Source organism: Myotis yumanensis, unplaced genomic scaffold (assembly GCF_028538775.1).
Source record: "Myotis yumanensis isolate MYYU_CA2020_CCGP unplaced genomic scaffold, mMyoYum1.0.hap1 SCAF_12, whole genome shotgun sequence".
NCBI classification, from domain to species: Eukaryota; Metazoa; Chordata; class Mammalia; order Chiroptera; family Vespertilionidae; genus Myotis; species Myotis yumanensis.
Genome location: NW_027223763.1, coordinates 15675033 through 15690708, shown reverse-complemented (window position 1 = coordinate 15690708; position 15676 = coordinate 15675033). Strand labels below are relative to the sequence as shown.

Here is a 15676-nt window from a genome sequence, read left to right as displayed (position 1 = left end):
AAGAGAGGCTAATACAACCGCTGATTATGGTTGTCACATAGTGCCCTGCTGTTCTCCAGAGATAGACAGGTCTTCCCAGTAATCGGCAGCCGGAAGCAGAGGGCTGTGGTGGTGTCGGGGTTAAAATGTGGCCTCTGGAGACAGCCACCCATTTCAGTCCCAGCTTATCACTTAGGCAGCCCACTTACCTCTCCCAGCTTCAGTGTCCTCCAACGTAAACCTGAGCCAATTATTGTGTCTAATTAATTGAATTGTCATGAGAACTCATTGAAACAGTTACTATATTACGGCCAGATATTCTGAGCACCTACTATGTGCCAGAAATGTATTGAGGCTATAAACACCATCATAATAAATGAGAGCACTGCCTGCCCTCCCAGCTTTCAATCTAGTAAAAGAAACAGGCATCAAACAGTTGCATAGATCACCCTTTCAGTCGTGATAATGCTGCGAAGAAAAGATGATGATGATGATGATGATGATGATAATGATGGTGTACAAAGTCTGGAAGGTTGTCTAGAAAGGGATGGTTGATTCTATCTCCAATAGCCTTGGGAAGCTTTTTGGAAAAGGTGGCATGGAATCTAAGATGGGAAGGATGAGTGTTTTTCAAGGGGAAATTGGGAAAGAGCATTTAAGAGAGGAGGGAGGGGTGTGCAATGTGAAAGACAGAGCAGTAAGCAGGCAGTGACCAGACGTGCCTGCCCAGTGGGGCCCTGGGCAGCCAGCACAGACAAGGCTCACAGTTTGAAACATCTTTCTCCGGGCTTCTGTAAGAAGCTAGCACGAGCCTAATCGTCCACAGAGAGACGGGTGGTGTACTCAAAGGGCTGAGGAGGCACTTGGCAACCCTTTTGGGCAAAAGAATTCTGGGCCCTGCCTGCCGGAGTGGCTGGGAGAGCCTGGAGCTTCTCCCTCAGTGTCAGAGTTCTGGCCTCTCTGGCATTTCAGCCCAATAGTGATGTCGTTTTCTGCTTTTTTCTTTTTCTTTTTTTAAGGCTCTGGACAGGGAGTCAGGAGAAGTGGGCCTGCCTTTGCCACCACCTCAAGCAAGTGGCATTGCTTCGACTTCCCCATAAAGGAAATGAGGTCACTGCTAGTGCCCCCTCTAAGCCCGCAGTTCAACTTGCTCTGTATGTGGAGAGAGGCAATTACTTTGTGGCATTGTTCTGTGACATCAATAATCCTTAGTAGAGAGCCATGGTATCAGATAAGGGGCAGATGTCCAGTGAGGCCCGAGAAAATGGGACTCATGTGGGGCTTTAGTTAGCTTGGGACAAGAGGCAGGTGCAGTCCGAGCTTAGGCAGTCTGCAGTGAGATTCCCCAGGTGACCTGGCTTAGAGGAACAGGGCCACTGTCTGGTGTCCAGTTACAGGAGCTGGGGCGGGGGCGGGGGGCGGCAGGCGGGGGGGGGGGGGGGGGGGGGGAGGTGTAATGTCAGAAATTGGTTAAGGAAACTCCATACTTTCCTGAGTTCCCAGAGCTGTATGCCCACCTCTCCCCTTGAGGCTGGTGACTGGACCGGGGGCCTCTCTCGATGATGGCACACAGGAGATAAAGATGTGGTGAATCTAACCAAGATGTCTCACAGGTATTGAGGCTGTGCTAAGCACCATGCATTCCTTTGCTCTGTAATTACATCAGTTCTAAAGGTTAGTACCATTATTATTCCCAGTCTATTCAGAGGAAACTGAAGCTGTGAGGTTATCTGACTGGCCCAAGGACACCCAGGTGGAGAGTGCAGAGCTGGGATCTGCACGGAGCCTGAGCACCCCCTGCCTCTCACTCGGACCACCTGGCAGCACCTCTCCCTGGCCTGTGAGACGGTACAGTTCACTAACTGCCCGAGCTCTGAGACAAAGAGCAAGAGGGACAAGGTGGAGATACCGCTCTGGGCAGAGGGGCAAAGCAGAGCCCTGTTAGAAAAGCAGCATATGGGAGGTCTTTGTAAAATGAGTTGTCAGTTCCTTCATCCAGAAAATGAGAGGACTGGGCCCCATGAGCCCTGAAGGCCCTCCCCGCTCCACAGTAGTGAGTTCTGGTCAACGGGATTGGGGGCCAGAGAGTACGTCCTCGTGAGTGTCCTTGTGTTCATGCGTTGCCTGGCCTGGCAGGAAGATGCTCCTGCAGAACCCGTGTCGGGCAGCTCTGGAGTTCATCCCGAGCAGGGACAGAGAGAGACCTGGTCTGCTGCTGCTGCTGGGCCTTCGTTAATTCACACACGCAACAAACACTGTGTGTCAGTGATTCGTGTGAGCCCAGAGCTGATTTGTTTGGCAATCGCAGTGGAACAGCCCCGCCCAGACAAGTGCGGGTCCCTCCCAGGTCATCACACTGAGGTCAGTTACAAGCCTCTGAGCAGACTCCTCTGGATGCTTTCCAGAAAGGCTGTGCTTTATCCTAAACAGTTGTGTGCCAGGCTTAGGCTCAGCACCCTCCCAGCCACTCTCCCTGGTAAGCCTCACACCACCCCGTAAATCAGAGACTTCTGTAGGGGAGGAGAAGGGGAGTTCAGAGAAGTTGTGTAACCAGGATGAGTTGCAGCGTGATAGCGTGGAAAGCATCTGGGCTTTGAACTCAAATAGATCCAGGCTCAAATCCTCATTCTCAGCCATTTAATAGCAGAGTAGCCTTTAGAAAGTGGTTTAACCTCTCTGAAGCTGATTTTTTTCTCATCAGGAGAAATAGGGCCAATGGGGCCATTTATAGTACCTAATCTATAGCTCATTGCCAGGGTCAGAGGAGATGTGACAAGTAACCCACCTGGCGCTCGGGTGCTCAGTGCCTGGTTACTCCCATGCATGGAAGCAGCATCGTGCAGTAGTTAGAAATAAGAAAGTCTGCATCCTGGGTTTCTGTCCCTGATCCACAATTTGTTTAGTTTAGTATCTTTGTGCCTTGGTTTCCTCATCTGTAAAATGGGAGTGATAACTCCACTTCATAGGATTTTGTAAGATTAATGACAGTTCCTGGCACATAGTAGGTGCTGCCAGTACCGTCAACACTGTGTGTCGCTGTTGGTGTTACACGATGCTATGGAAGAAAGTGGACAAGTGAGGTGGAAGTGGCCAGGCAAGTGTTCAGAGGCCAGCGGATGAAGGGGATCAGGTGGGAACAGACCCAGTGTGAGTCTAGGTCAGTGATGGCGAACCTATGACATGCGTGTCAGAGGTGACACGCAAACTCATTTTTTTTGGTTGATTTTTCTTTGTTAAATGGCATTTAAATATATAAAATAAATATCAAAAATATAAGTCTTTGTTTTACTATGGTTGCACATATCAAAAAATTTCTATATGTGACACGGCACCAGAGTTAAGTTAGGGTTTTTCAAAATGCTGACACGCCAAGCTCAAAAGGTTCTCCATCACTGGTCTAGGTCTTCTAGGGACTTGAACATCAGACAAAGAGCTCTCATTCAGACTTTTTCCTCATCAGTTTGGAAACACATGCTTCACCCATTCTGTAGTCTGTCGCCTTCTCTTCAAATAGCATAGCATCACCATCAAGCAAATGGGGCCTCTGTGATGGCAGACATTTATCAAGTGACAGAGCTGGGCGACATGGTAGTTATGTTTATTTTTAGTGCCTTCATCCTCCAACTCTTTAAATTAGCTGCTGGGCTAATTTAAGGGACTTCTGCCGCACAGAGCTAGCAGTTTCCTCAAGAATGCCAACATGCATTTGAAATTCCAAGTGACTGGGGGGACAGGTCTCAGCCAAATTATAGGGGAGGAAGCCCGCTTACCTCCCTTGGCCAGTGCAGCGCCACTGCCCACCAGGCTCTCCTGCTGAATCACAGGATCGCCGGGAACAGGAGTCAGGGCATTCTGTCCCCCATGGTCAAGCAGTTATAGTCATCTTTCAGCTAGACTTCAGCCGGCATCAGCATCAGGTCAGGGCTTCCTAAAACAGATTGCCCGCTCGCTCACAGGTTCTGAGTCCACAGGTCTGGGGTGGAGCCAAGAATGTGCATTTCCAACAAGCCCTCGGGTGGTGCTGATGCTGCTGGTCCAGGGACTGACCATGCTTTCAGAATCATTGGCTTGGATGGTCCAATAGCTTCCTGGCATCATCCATCCCCAGTCAGGGACCATCCCGCTGATAGACTCCTTCGTCTTCACTGCACTTCTCTCCCTAAAACCCACCAAATCCAAGCCCCCTTGTCTGACATTCCAGATCCCATAAGACCCAGGCCCACATGGGCTTTCAGGTCATATGCCCACCTGTTTCTCTTCAGGCATACCGCCTCCTGCCGAGACCCAGCAAACCTGCTCTTTCCACATGCTCTGGGCCCCAACTCAGGACACTCACGTGGCCACCTCCACCTCCTCAGTGATTGCAATGGATGGGGCTTGTCTTTCCCCACTGGGTCAAGTGCTTCTGGACTGTGTGCACCTCCCCTATGTGTCCCAGGCCCCAGGGACAGGTAAGTGCTTAGGAAGTGGTTCATGAATGAATAAATTGTCGAAGGGATGCTTAACTAAAAACGGAAAGTATTTCTCTGAGAGAATTCGAGCGCCTTTCCTGAATCGGCAACTTTACCTTGTTTTGTCTGCCTTTCTCTGTTGTCAATTTCTGGGAATATACACAGCTTATACAGAAGAAGAAAAGTCTTTGGTTTGATTTCAATCAAATTATTAATATAAGAATTATATAGTGAACTAAACATAGAGTGTTTAGTGAGACAGTCCTGAGTATAACTTCTGATTCCACTATTGATTTGTGATGTTGGGCATGTATTCAGGTTCTCTGGGCGTCAGATTCCTAATCTGTGAAATGGGAACAGTTTCTACCTACCTCTTAGAATTGTTATGAGGGGCAAATGAAATAATATGTTGCTTGGCACAATGCTTGAAATATATGTAGCAGGTTCCCAGTAAATACTGGTGATTTTTGACAGTTGCTTGCCAGGCAAAATAGAGATTAGGTGTTTTTTCACAAGAGTTTTAATAAAAATAATTCCATTTTATTGAAAAACGATAATAAACCATTCTGGGATGCTTTCCCCTATTTTAATGAATCAAGGATACACCAAATTCAATTTTAAAAAACTGCCCAACGGACTAGTAAGCTTGATTTATATTTTTTACTAGTCACTTCTATTTCATAAGCCCGACATTTCCATTAAAGTGCTGTTAAGTAAAAACAAGATTTTATAGTATTTGTGATAACCTGGATCTCAATGTGATAACTGAAATTATCTCCAGCAGAGATACTATTCCTCATTGTTTTATTTCCTCTTATATATCAGCTATATCTTTACTACCTTCTTCCTCTCGAGTAAAACCCTTTCCCCCTGGATCTGTGGTTTTGAGTCCAGGAAAATGGCATCTGTGGCTTGGAAGGCCCTTTTCATCTTGAGGTTGTTAATTGGGATGCAGAAGGAAGGGAATGGTGGTCATCCATCCGGAGTGCTCTGCGGCCCTTGAGAGAAACGTGAAAGGCTCTGAGGGCAGGTGGGACGCAGGCTGTGGACCCTGGAGGGAGACATCCTCTGACATGCCATCGGGAAGACCTGAGAGGTCCCCATCACCAGGACAACCGAGCTAAGGCCACCACGCTGGAGGGCCTGCTGATTAAATGGCCTGTGGGTATTGATGTCTCCCTAGGATTAAGGTTTCTTCTCTAAAATGACATCATTGTGAGACTGTTATGGAACTAGAGAGGGTTCTGCAACATTGTGAAGGTACTGGATGCCATAGGGTCATACACTTCAAATACTTAAAAATGGTGAGTGCATGTTATGTACATTAGACCATAATAAAAGGAAATCGATGATGTCATTGGACAGAATGACACCAAGGCTGCATCTAGTCACACGTGTTGTTTCTGAGGGAGCACATCACTTAGGTCACCTGACTGTTTAGTCAAAGACAGGCCCTGCAGACACTCACTTCTTAATTCAGTGATGGTTCAGGCACACTATGAAGCGTTGCGTGTCCATGAGAAATTGAGCTCCTGAAAACATGTTCAGTGCCACGGGAAGATACTTACAGTGTGCAAGAAGAAGGATTTTAACTGTGTGTCATGTGATCCTAACTTTACAGATAAATCAAAACGTTAACACAGTTCATCCCTGACTCGTGGGGTTACAAATGGTTTTGATTCCGTAATACATTTCTCAAGTTGTCTACAAAGGGCATGAATTACTATTAGAGCCCATAAAAACGATTTAAAGCAAACAATAAATAGCAGCACTTAGGGTGTTGTAAGCCCCGACGTGTATATGATGTGCTGCAGAGTAATGATGGCAAAATGGAGTGAGCACTGGTGAGAAGCACGGGTTTATGACTCGGGGCCAGCCAGGGCGCAGAGGTGCCCCACCCTGCTGGGCCTCAGTGTCTCCATCTGGAACAGGGGTATAATAATCACAGACTACCTCACAGGGCTGCGTGAAGAGCACACGAGATCGTGCAGGTGGGACAGTTGTGTCGATTGACACATTTTCTGAGCTGTTTTCCTGGTCACTAAGTGTATTCACACCGTACATTTCCGAATCTTCCCTTTAACATCAACTTAATGAGTGCTTATAAAGTCGGTGCTTACCACTTATCTAGTGATAAGTCACTTAAGCGCTAACTTCCATCAGCAATGCTGCTTGCTTTTTCTCATCTTTCTTCCGATAACCTTAATAGGAGAGCATTTCATTTCATCTGAGAAGGAACCACCTGACTTTTACTTCCTGCCTCCAGTTGAAGGAGATGAGGATGAAGCCAGTTTGGCTGCCGGAAAGTTGCACCCCCTGGGAACCCGGGCGGCTCCCCTTTGCAGGAGGGAGCATTTATGTCCCCAGAACACTGTTGAATTTTCTTGAATATCAGAATAATTTCATAAAACATCCTGACTAAGGAATCACAGCAATATAACCATTTTTTGTATGCGTTCCAAATAAGAAAATAGTTAAGCCCGAAAATATAATTGTGCCTATTCCTAGAAACATAACTGATGTATCTTTGCAAATTGTTCATTTAACCGTGCCTATGGCTTCTTGCCAACCCTCAATGAGATTTTTATATTTCTTAATTATTCAATTACTACCCATAAGTAGGAGTTTAAAAATAAAATCCAGACGGTTCCATAATAAAGAGTATTCTCTTGAATCCTGAGTATATATAGTAAAGGAAGTTGTCCTATTGGGAAACCAGGATGGTAGGATGGGGGAAGCGTAAGTTTCCAGGGCAGGCCCTGTCCTGAGTCTGAATCCTGGCTTTGGCATGGACTGGCTCTGTGAGTGTGGGCAGGTTGCTTCTCTGAGGTCAGTTCTCTGGTCTGTACAGTAAAAATGGTGACAATACCCACCTCCCGAGGTTGCTGTAACTCTAAAGGAAAGGATATTGTGCAAGAGAAAGTCTCTCTGTGCTGTAAAGCCTGCTCCAGTTGGTTCAATTGTTAATCCCTTGTGTGCTTCAGGTCTCAGCAGCTGGAGAACCCACCAGCCGGAAAGGAAGATCCTTCCGACAATGATCTGGCCATCGCCTCGGAAGGCAACCCCAAACCTGAAGCCCACCTGCCCTCCATCTGCCTCAAGCAGGTGTTCCCCAAGTATGCCAAGCAGTTCAACTACCTGCGCCTGGTGGACAGGATGGCAAACTTGTTTATCCGGTTCCTGGGAATCAAGGGGACAATGAAGTTAGGACCAACAGGCTTCCGTACCTTCATAAGGTCAGTGAGACCGGCCCTTCTGACCTGGGCTGCGGGCAGGGTAGGGTCCAGCCCCACTTCTGGCCAATCCCATCTGCCCTACTGCTGCTGGGGACAGGGGGCTGTGGTGCTGGGTCAGGGTCCCCCTACAGTTGGATCTGACCAGTGTCTTCTTTGTTGAATGAATGAATGGATATTATGAGTGTGTCAGCATTCACAACCTTATGTTGTGGTTAAAAAACAATTCTGTGCTACCTTGAACTAGGTCTTTAAACCACAAATAAGTAATTCCCCCCTGGACTCAGACAGACCTGGGCTTCCGGAACTGGGCTGATGTTCTCCCAGCAGCATGTGGCTGCATGGGGAGCGTTTATGAAGCCACAGACAAGAGACAAGGCGCATCTTTCCAAAGTGTCAGTTTCAGGAGAGAAAAGTTAAATAATTCAGTCAATAAATAATTTAACACGTTTGCTCTACTATAAAGATAACAAGGTTATATTATAGAGTATAATACAAATTTTGCATGATTTTCAAGATAAAACTAGATTTTTGCTGACACCTACAAAATAAGCCATTGCCACTTAATCTCTGTAGATTATTCGTCATTTGCCTCTTACCTGGGACATGTGGGGGCAATACGGGAGCACGTACTAGCTGTGTAACCCTTGGGCAAATTAATGACCATCTCTGAACCTCGATGGACCTATCAAATGGGGTGAAGCTTCCTGTACCCCAGCACAGTGTGTTGTACACCTCAGACAAACTGTCAGCATTGATGCTACCATTGTTTTTCTCATTGTTGGTTTTACTATCTCTACCTTGCTCCTCAAAGTCACACACTTCATGGTTTATTCACTAAAGCAAATAATTAGAAGTTTTGACTGAGGAACCATTTTTTGTCCCAGTTTTCGCTAACGGAATTTTACAAACTCTAACTCTAACTCTGATGTTTCTGATAGAATGGTAAATGGCAGTATCAGCGGAATTTTTGCCATTTCAGTAACCCTGAAGTAGTATTTGCTCGGTGATTTTGAGAAGGGCTTTGTGTTAGTTTCAGGGGCAAAAAGAAAGCTAGTGGAAGAGCACAGGCTTTGGGGTCTGGCTTCAAAGCCAAGTGCATTACTGTGTGGCTTTGGGCAAGTCGCTGTCTCCTCTGAGTCTCATCGGTAAAATGGGAACAATCTCTCCTGCCTTGCAAGGTTATCATGAGGTTGGGATATAATATATCATAAAACTCCTGGCCCAGTGCCTAGTTCAGGGGATCTGTTTGTTAAATGGGAGTCTGGTTATTATTTCTAGTAGGCAGTTGAAATTTCAAGAAAGTCAACAGACACATGTTGTTATTTCCCTGAGAAAATAACAACACCCTCTGACTCACTTAGGAATTTCATTTGATGTGCAGTAATGGATACCCACCTTTAAATGGTTTAGATAGTGCGATTCGTTTCTGTCGTATAACAGGAAGTTTGGCAGTGGGGGTTCTAGGGCTGGTTAATGACTCCACAAAGTGGTCAGCACCCCACTTTCTGTCTTTCGGCTCATCCATCCTCAGCATGAGCTTCTAGCTTCAGAGTTGCCTTGTGTTCATAAGGTGGCTGCTCAAAATCCAGCCATCATGGCCAAGTTCCAGGCAGGAAGGAGGAAGAAAGGAGGATGTGCAGAAGGCCTCTGCCAAATGAATTAGACCCCTTTCCAAAGCTTTCCAGAAGCTGTATTCAATGACTCCCATTTCATCTATCTTCTTGGCCACTGCCATCTGTATGGGAAGCTGGGAAATAGAATTGTTCTGTATATATTGCTGTCCTAATACAGTGACGACAACGAGGAAGAGGAGAAAAATAGGTAAACATTCTCTGCCCCTTTGTGATTGCTGTGGCCTGGGACATAGGGAAACAGCTCAGTGACAGGGGCCCCGAGTCATGAGGGCTCTTGAGGTGCCGTGGACATGTGCAGGGACAGAGGGGAGTGATGAGGGTGCGCAGTCTTCTCTCAGCATGACACGTCCGGGGTCTCAGACCTTCCAGAGCAAAGGCAGGAGCTTCCTGGGCCCTTCCCAGCCCCTGTGCCATTGCACAGAAGACCCACAAGAGTGAGGGAGGGCCCTAACTGGTTTGGCTCAGTGGATAGAGCGTCGGCCTGCGGACTGAAAGGTCCCAGGTTCGATTCCGGTCAAGGGCATGTACCTTGGTTGCAGGCACATCCCCAGTAGGAGGTGTGTAGGAGGAAGCTGATCGATGTTTCTCTCTCATCAATGTTTCTAACTCTCTATCCCTCTCCCTTCTTCTCTGTAAAAAATCAATAAAATATATTTTTTTTAAAAAAAGTGTGAGGAATGGCTCGGCTTTATGTGGACAACAGCCTGGGTACTGAGGGGACCTGGCCCTGGGAGGCCTGCTCTGCTCTATCTCAGCCTCGTGTGGGAAAGGACAGTGTGTGGTTTGACCTAACAACTTCTCCCGAGCACCCAGTAGCCATAGGGCAATCAGAGATAAATAATGGAGCCCCACCTACCCTCAGGGGATTCTCAGTCTAACAGACAGCACACAGGGAACAAGTCATTTAAATGCAATCCTTGGCAGAGCCATGGGATAGCAGACAGAAGAAGGGACAGAAGAGGGGACCCTTCCTCTGCCTGGTGGAATCAAGACAGGCCCAGAGGAGGCAGGTTTGGACTGTTATAAGCCCAAGTTTGCCTGCGAGTGAAGGAGGGCTACCCCGTCCAGGCAGCGGGGAGAGCCTGAGAATGGCGTTCGTGAGTGGCTCATGTTCAGAAACGAGGAAAGGTTGATCATCAGGCTAAATTGATGGTGGAAACTGAATGCTTCCTTTTTATTCCTAATAAAATTCTAAAAGAGAAGAGCGAGGGGGGTTAGAAAAGCTAGTGAACCATAGGAATCACACTCTCCGGTGCCCCCAGGAGCAGGCGGGAAGCCACCCAGACGCAGTGACTGATCTGGAGAAGGAAGGCGGACAGCCTGGAGCCTGGAGAGCACCGCGGGGAGGATAGCTGGGCTAGCAGCCCCAGCTTGTGATTTTTCAGGAGAAACTAGAACTGCTGGTTTCTGTGTAGAATCCCAATATACGTGTATCAGTGTTGGCCATTCAGAAAATAACTTTTAAACCCTATGGGGGTTCAGTGAAAGCGTGGCTGCCATCGAGAGCACGGGCGTGTGAGCTTCTGTGTGAGAAGCCAGGAGCACAGTAAGAGGACTGCTGTGTCCACACACCGCCCTGAAAAGAAAGCAATGGGGAATGGTTCTCACCGAGAAGATTCCTACAATGCGCTCAGACTGGAACTGGGTGATGTCAGAAATATCGCTACAAATCTGTCTCTGCGTGATCAGCTTTCTGCTTTTCCATCCCTTTGTTCTCTATAATTAAGGGCATTTGCATGAAAAAATGATTTTGTGATGTTAGAGACTGTTAGGTCCCGCAGCCATCATTCCCCATCTGTGTTAGTGTGTGTTAGAGGGAGGACAGCGACCTTGAGAAGGGAGCACGATGTCTGCAGGGATGGCGATGTCTGCAGGGATGGCGATGTCTGCAGTGGGATGGCGATGTCTGCAGTGGGATGGCGCTGTCTGAGGTGGGATGGCGCTGTCTGAGGTGGGGATGGCGATGTCTGCAGTGGGATGGCGATGTCTGCAGTGGGATGGCGATGTCTGCGGTGGGATGGCGCTGTCTGAGGTGGGACGGCGATGTCTGCGGTGGGATGGCGATGTCTGCGGTGGGATGGCGCTGTCTGAGGTGGGGTGGCGATGTCTGCAGTGGGATGGCGATGTCTGAGGTGGGATGGCGATGTCTGCGGTGGGATGGCGCTGTCTGAGGTGGGGTGGCGATGTCTGCAGTGGGATGGCGATGTCTGAGGTGGGATGGCGCTGTCTGAGGTGGGGTGGCGATGTCTGCGGTGGGGTGGCGATGTCTGCGGTGGGGTGGCGATGTCTGCAGTGGGATGGCGATGTCTGAGGTGGGATGGCGCTGTCTGAGGTGGGGTGGCGATGTCTGCAGTGGGGTGGCGATGTCTGCAGTGGGGTGGCGATGTCTGCAGTGGGGATGGCGATGTCTGCGGTGGGATGGTGATGTCTGCAGTGGGGTGGCGATGTCTGCGGTGGGATGGCGATGTCTGCGGTGGGATGGCGATGTCTGCAGTGGGGATGGCGATGTCTGCGGTGGGGATGGCGATGTCTGCAGTGGGATGGCGATGTCTGAGGTGGGATGGCGCTGTCTGCGGTGGGATGGCGATGTCTGCAGTGGGATGGCGCTGTCTGAGGTGGGGTGGCGATGTCTGCAGTGGGGTGGCGATGTCTGCAGTGGGGTGGTGATGTCTGCAGTGGGATGGCGCTGTCTGAGGTGGGGTGGCGATGTCTGCAGTGGGGTGGTGATGTCTGCAGTGGGATGGCGATGTCTGCAGGGATGGCGATGTCTGCAGGGGGATGGCGGCAGCAGAGCAGACGGGCTCAGATAGTGAGCCCCCCCAAACCCCTGAGAAACACACACACACACACACACACACATACACACCCAGCAGCAAATGTCCAGAGTAATTAAGATACAGGAAGAAATAGAGAAAACGTTGCATGGCTGTTAATAGATTTTTCCTTTTTAAAATGTACCAAGAGATCCCAACAGCAGTTTAATCATAAAAGACAATACCCTCTGCTTTCAGGTTTATCTGAGTATGTTCGGCCTTGCCAGCTAAATTTAACAACAAGCATTTTCTCTTGCTAACAACTAGTCTCCCTCTCTCCTTTGCATTTTGTTTAAAATTCGCTTCGTTATAAATTAATAGTATTTATGCCTTATGTCAAATTGAACCAAGTGACTTCTCTGGAGCACTGCTCGGGAAACACACACGTTGGCCGGACAGACGGAGCCTCCGTTCAGAGCCCACACAGGGCAGAGGCTGTCCTTGGCTTTCATCGCTACCACCACTCTCTCTCTCCACGTTCCTTGAAGAGAACTGGAGGGAACAAAATAGCCAACATTCCAGCTGAATTTATTTCCAGTGACCATCGCTCACAGTGTGCTGCACAGATCAGCAGTTTCAGGAGTGAGTTATGCTAATGCCGGTCCGGCCATGTCCTATTTTTCTCTTCCACCAGGAAATGAGGAATAAGGAACTGTCGTTCTCTTGTCTAGACTTAACTGTCTAACCAGCTTTTCCTGTCATCTCCTTGGGAGGCACATAAGAGTAGCACAAATTACCATGAATTAAGTGCCTCTTTCTCTGTCTCCTCTTTATTATTATTTCATAATAATTGCTGGGGTGTGGAGACTTCTCTTTCTCTGAGAAACAGAAATGATCTGGCTCCTCAGTGTGACAGCTTCCTCTGAGAGAAATGCATTTGTGTTGTTTTCCTGCGCCTGGATTGCTAATTTGGGGGCGTCCTGTGTAATTCACTAAGAACACGGTTTCCGAGCGTGTCCTCCATCAGGATTTGACATCAGTTCCCACACACTGCATTGCCATCTCCGGAGCCTGAGAACTAAACAGTTTGCCGCAACTGGGTTGGTTTCTAGACAATGGAAGCGGCTGCCCCACACCCTGAGCATTTTTGCTTCGTGCAGACTCTCCTCCTTGGAGATCCCCGCTCATCCCTCCGTGGTCTCTGATCCTGGTCTCCTTTTAAATTAGAAAATGATTTTCTCTTTTTCCCCATTCTGCCCCCTTCTCTCAAAAGGAGATATTAATAGGCTTCATAATGGGTAGCTGTGGGGGGGGGGGGTGTTATTTTTTGAGAGGCAACATGGTGTGTTAGAATGTTCTAGAAGGGAAGTGTAAGGGGTCTTGCCTCTCCTCTGGCATTAACTCCTCCGTGACTTTGAAAATCCCCCCTTCCCTGATGACCTCTTTCTGGCAATATTGTGAGAGTCCACACCTGGGGTTGCAATAGCCTTTAATATGCTATATGCATTATTAACCGGAGTTGCTTCCCCTCGCCCCCTAGGTGTTTAGATAGTGGCTTGTGTTTTTTAAAACCAATATTGATCATTTGTTAGTTTTCACCTTATAGGCACGTCTCCAGATAAAAATAAGCTCCCTCTCTGCACAGAGAAGGATGAACACAAAAGAAATTCTATAAATAGGATTTTATGGAGTGGAAAAAGTTGGCGTCTAAATTTCCCATGAGATGTCGGTAGTTGTTGAAAGGAAATGGGGATGATCATTTCAAATCCTTCTATATTTGGGATCCTAATGAACTTGAATGATTTGTGATTCTCTCCCATCATCTGTGCCCAAATTCCTTTGATTCTAAAAACAAAACATTTCTTCAAGCTGGTTCTGCATCATGGAGGAAGGCTGGGAGTATTTGTCACTTCCCGACATGTTCCAGGCACTGAGCTAGTCCTCAAAACAGTTTCGTGTGGTGAGTAGCCTAATTCTTATACAAATAAGGAAATTTAGATGCAGAGAGTGTCAGTGACTTGCTCAAGGTCACACAGCAAGTTCAAGGTTCAGGATCCTGTGCGTTTGACTTCACAGGTCACTTTTCCCATGTACATTGCTAGCCCATCTTTTCTTAGGAATTTTTCTGGCTTCTCATGGTACCATATTGCTTGGACTCTTCTTCTACTGAAGAATTTATCCTTTAGACATTTGAACAACTGCATCCCAGGACATTAAGGGAAACTGTCTTAAGATTCAGGGCTACCAAGGCTTCACATTTTTACCCCAGGCTCCGAGGTCACTGTCACTTCCGAGAGTGGTACCTGAGACTGATTCTGCTTTGCATCACTTATTGGGCCCAGAATACTGCCTGATGTAGTGGACACAAAATAAATTCTGCATTGAGTGGATGGATGGATGAAAATTAATTCTAAAGTCTTGAGCCCCAGAGTCCTTCCCTTTTGGAATGTCTATTGAGAATGTTATAACCACAGAGACAAATCTGGGAGAGCCTGTATTCCAGTGACCCTGTCATTGTCCCAGCCTTATATCCCAAAGATTCCCAGCAGGGGCTCTCTACCATCTCCTGATTTCCTGGGGCCTCCGGAGACTTTGTGTCTTGCATTCTGGGTTCTTCCTGGGGCCCAGGTCTGGGCCACCTCCCCACATCTCCCCAAAGCTCCCAAGTCGGCCACCCTATTCTCCAGAGGACGACTTGATGTGAATTCCAGCTGTGTAATTTCGGGCTGAGTCTCAGCTTACCCATCACTGAAATGGGACTAAGAATACTTCCCTCGTAGAGCAGTTGTAAAGATCCAGAGAGCTAATGGGCAGGAAAAGGCCTCGCATGCAGATGGTGCCCCCAAAACTGCCTACAGAATCCAAATCCTTTTAAAGCACTTCCTGCCCGCTGCAGCCAGCATGGATTCCTCCCGTCCCCGCAGCAGATGTTGCGATCAACTGTACTTGCCGGCATCACCCGGGAGAATGAGTTTCCTTGGAAAAGGGATAAGTGGAGAATTCTTTTTGGTAAATTACGGCTCCTGCTAAAGGTTCGACACTTCTATTTTCCACCTGTCAGGGAAAAAAATAACTACATACCAGCGGTCAGTTCGGTTTCACTCTTTATACTCTATTAACCCACAGAGCAAGCAGCAGCGCTCCTGTCCTGGGGGGAGCAGGGAGCCCAGAGGACACTGATATGATAATTAGAGAAAACCATGGCCACTCCCTCCCTGATGAAGCTTTGGGAGGGAGCGGTGCAGGGCGTTGGAATACCTGGGGAGAGACGAGCCCCGCCCCAGGGAGCCCCATAGAGATAGTCATCATGGTGACCGGGGATGTGACAAGCTCAGCGTCCGCTGACATGTTGTTACTGGGGCTCAATAACTGTGCACTGATGTGCTTTGAAGTCTGCCACCGTGACTGGTGATTGAAATATGGAGCCAGCCCAGGAGGAAGCAGGATGTGAATTGATGGCTTAAGAAATATGCACAGGGCTGGCGGGGAAGAAAGGAAGGTAGGGGGGTGAAGCCAGAGAGTGTGCTAGCATATAAGGAGCATCAGCCTCGTCCATGCTCCTGCCGGCACACTTCCGGCACCCTTGTTAGGGATGTGCGTGGGTTTGGAGAGGGGCCTCTGAA

The 15676-nt window shown here is 48.1% G+C and overlaps 1 protein-coding gene across 1 annotated transcript in view; it reads left to right on the top strand.

Moving 5' to 3' along the window:
• TTLL11 (tubulin tyrosine ligase like 11) overlaps positions 1–15676 on the top strand; it is a 185759-nt gene that overhangs the window by 140776 nt on the left and 29307 nt on the right. Inside the window, exon 7 of the mRNA XM_070430842.1 lies at positions 7415–7666. Within this exon, the coding sequence (XP_070286943.1) occupies positions 7415–7666 (252 nt within the window). The remainder of the gene's footprint in view (positions 1–7414; positions 7667–15676) is intronic.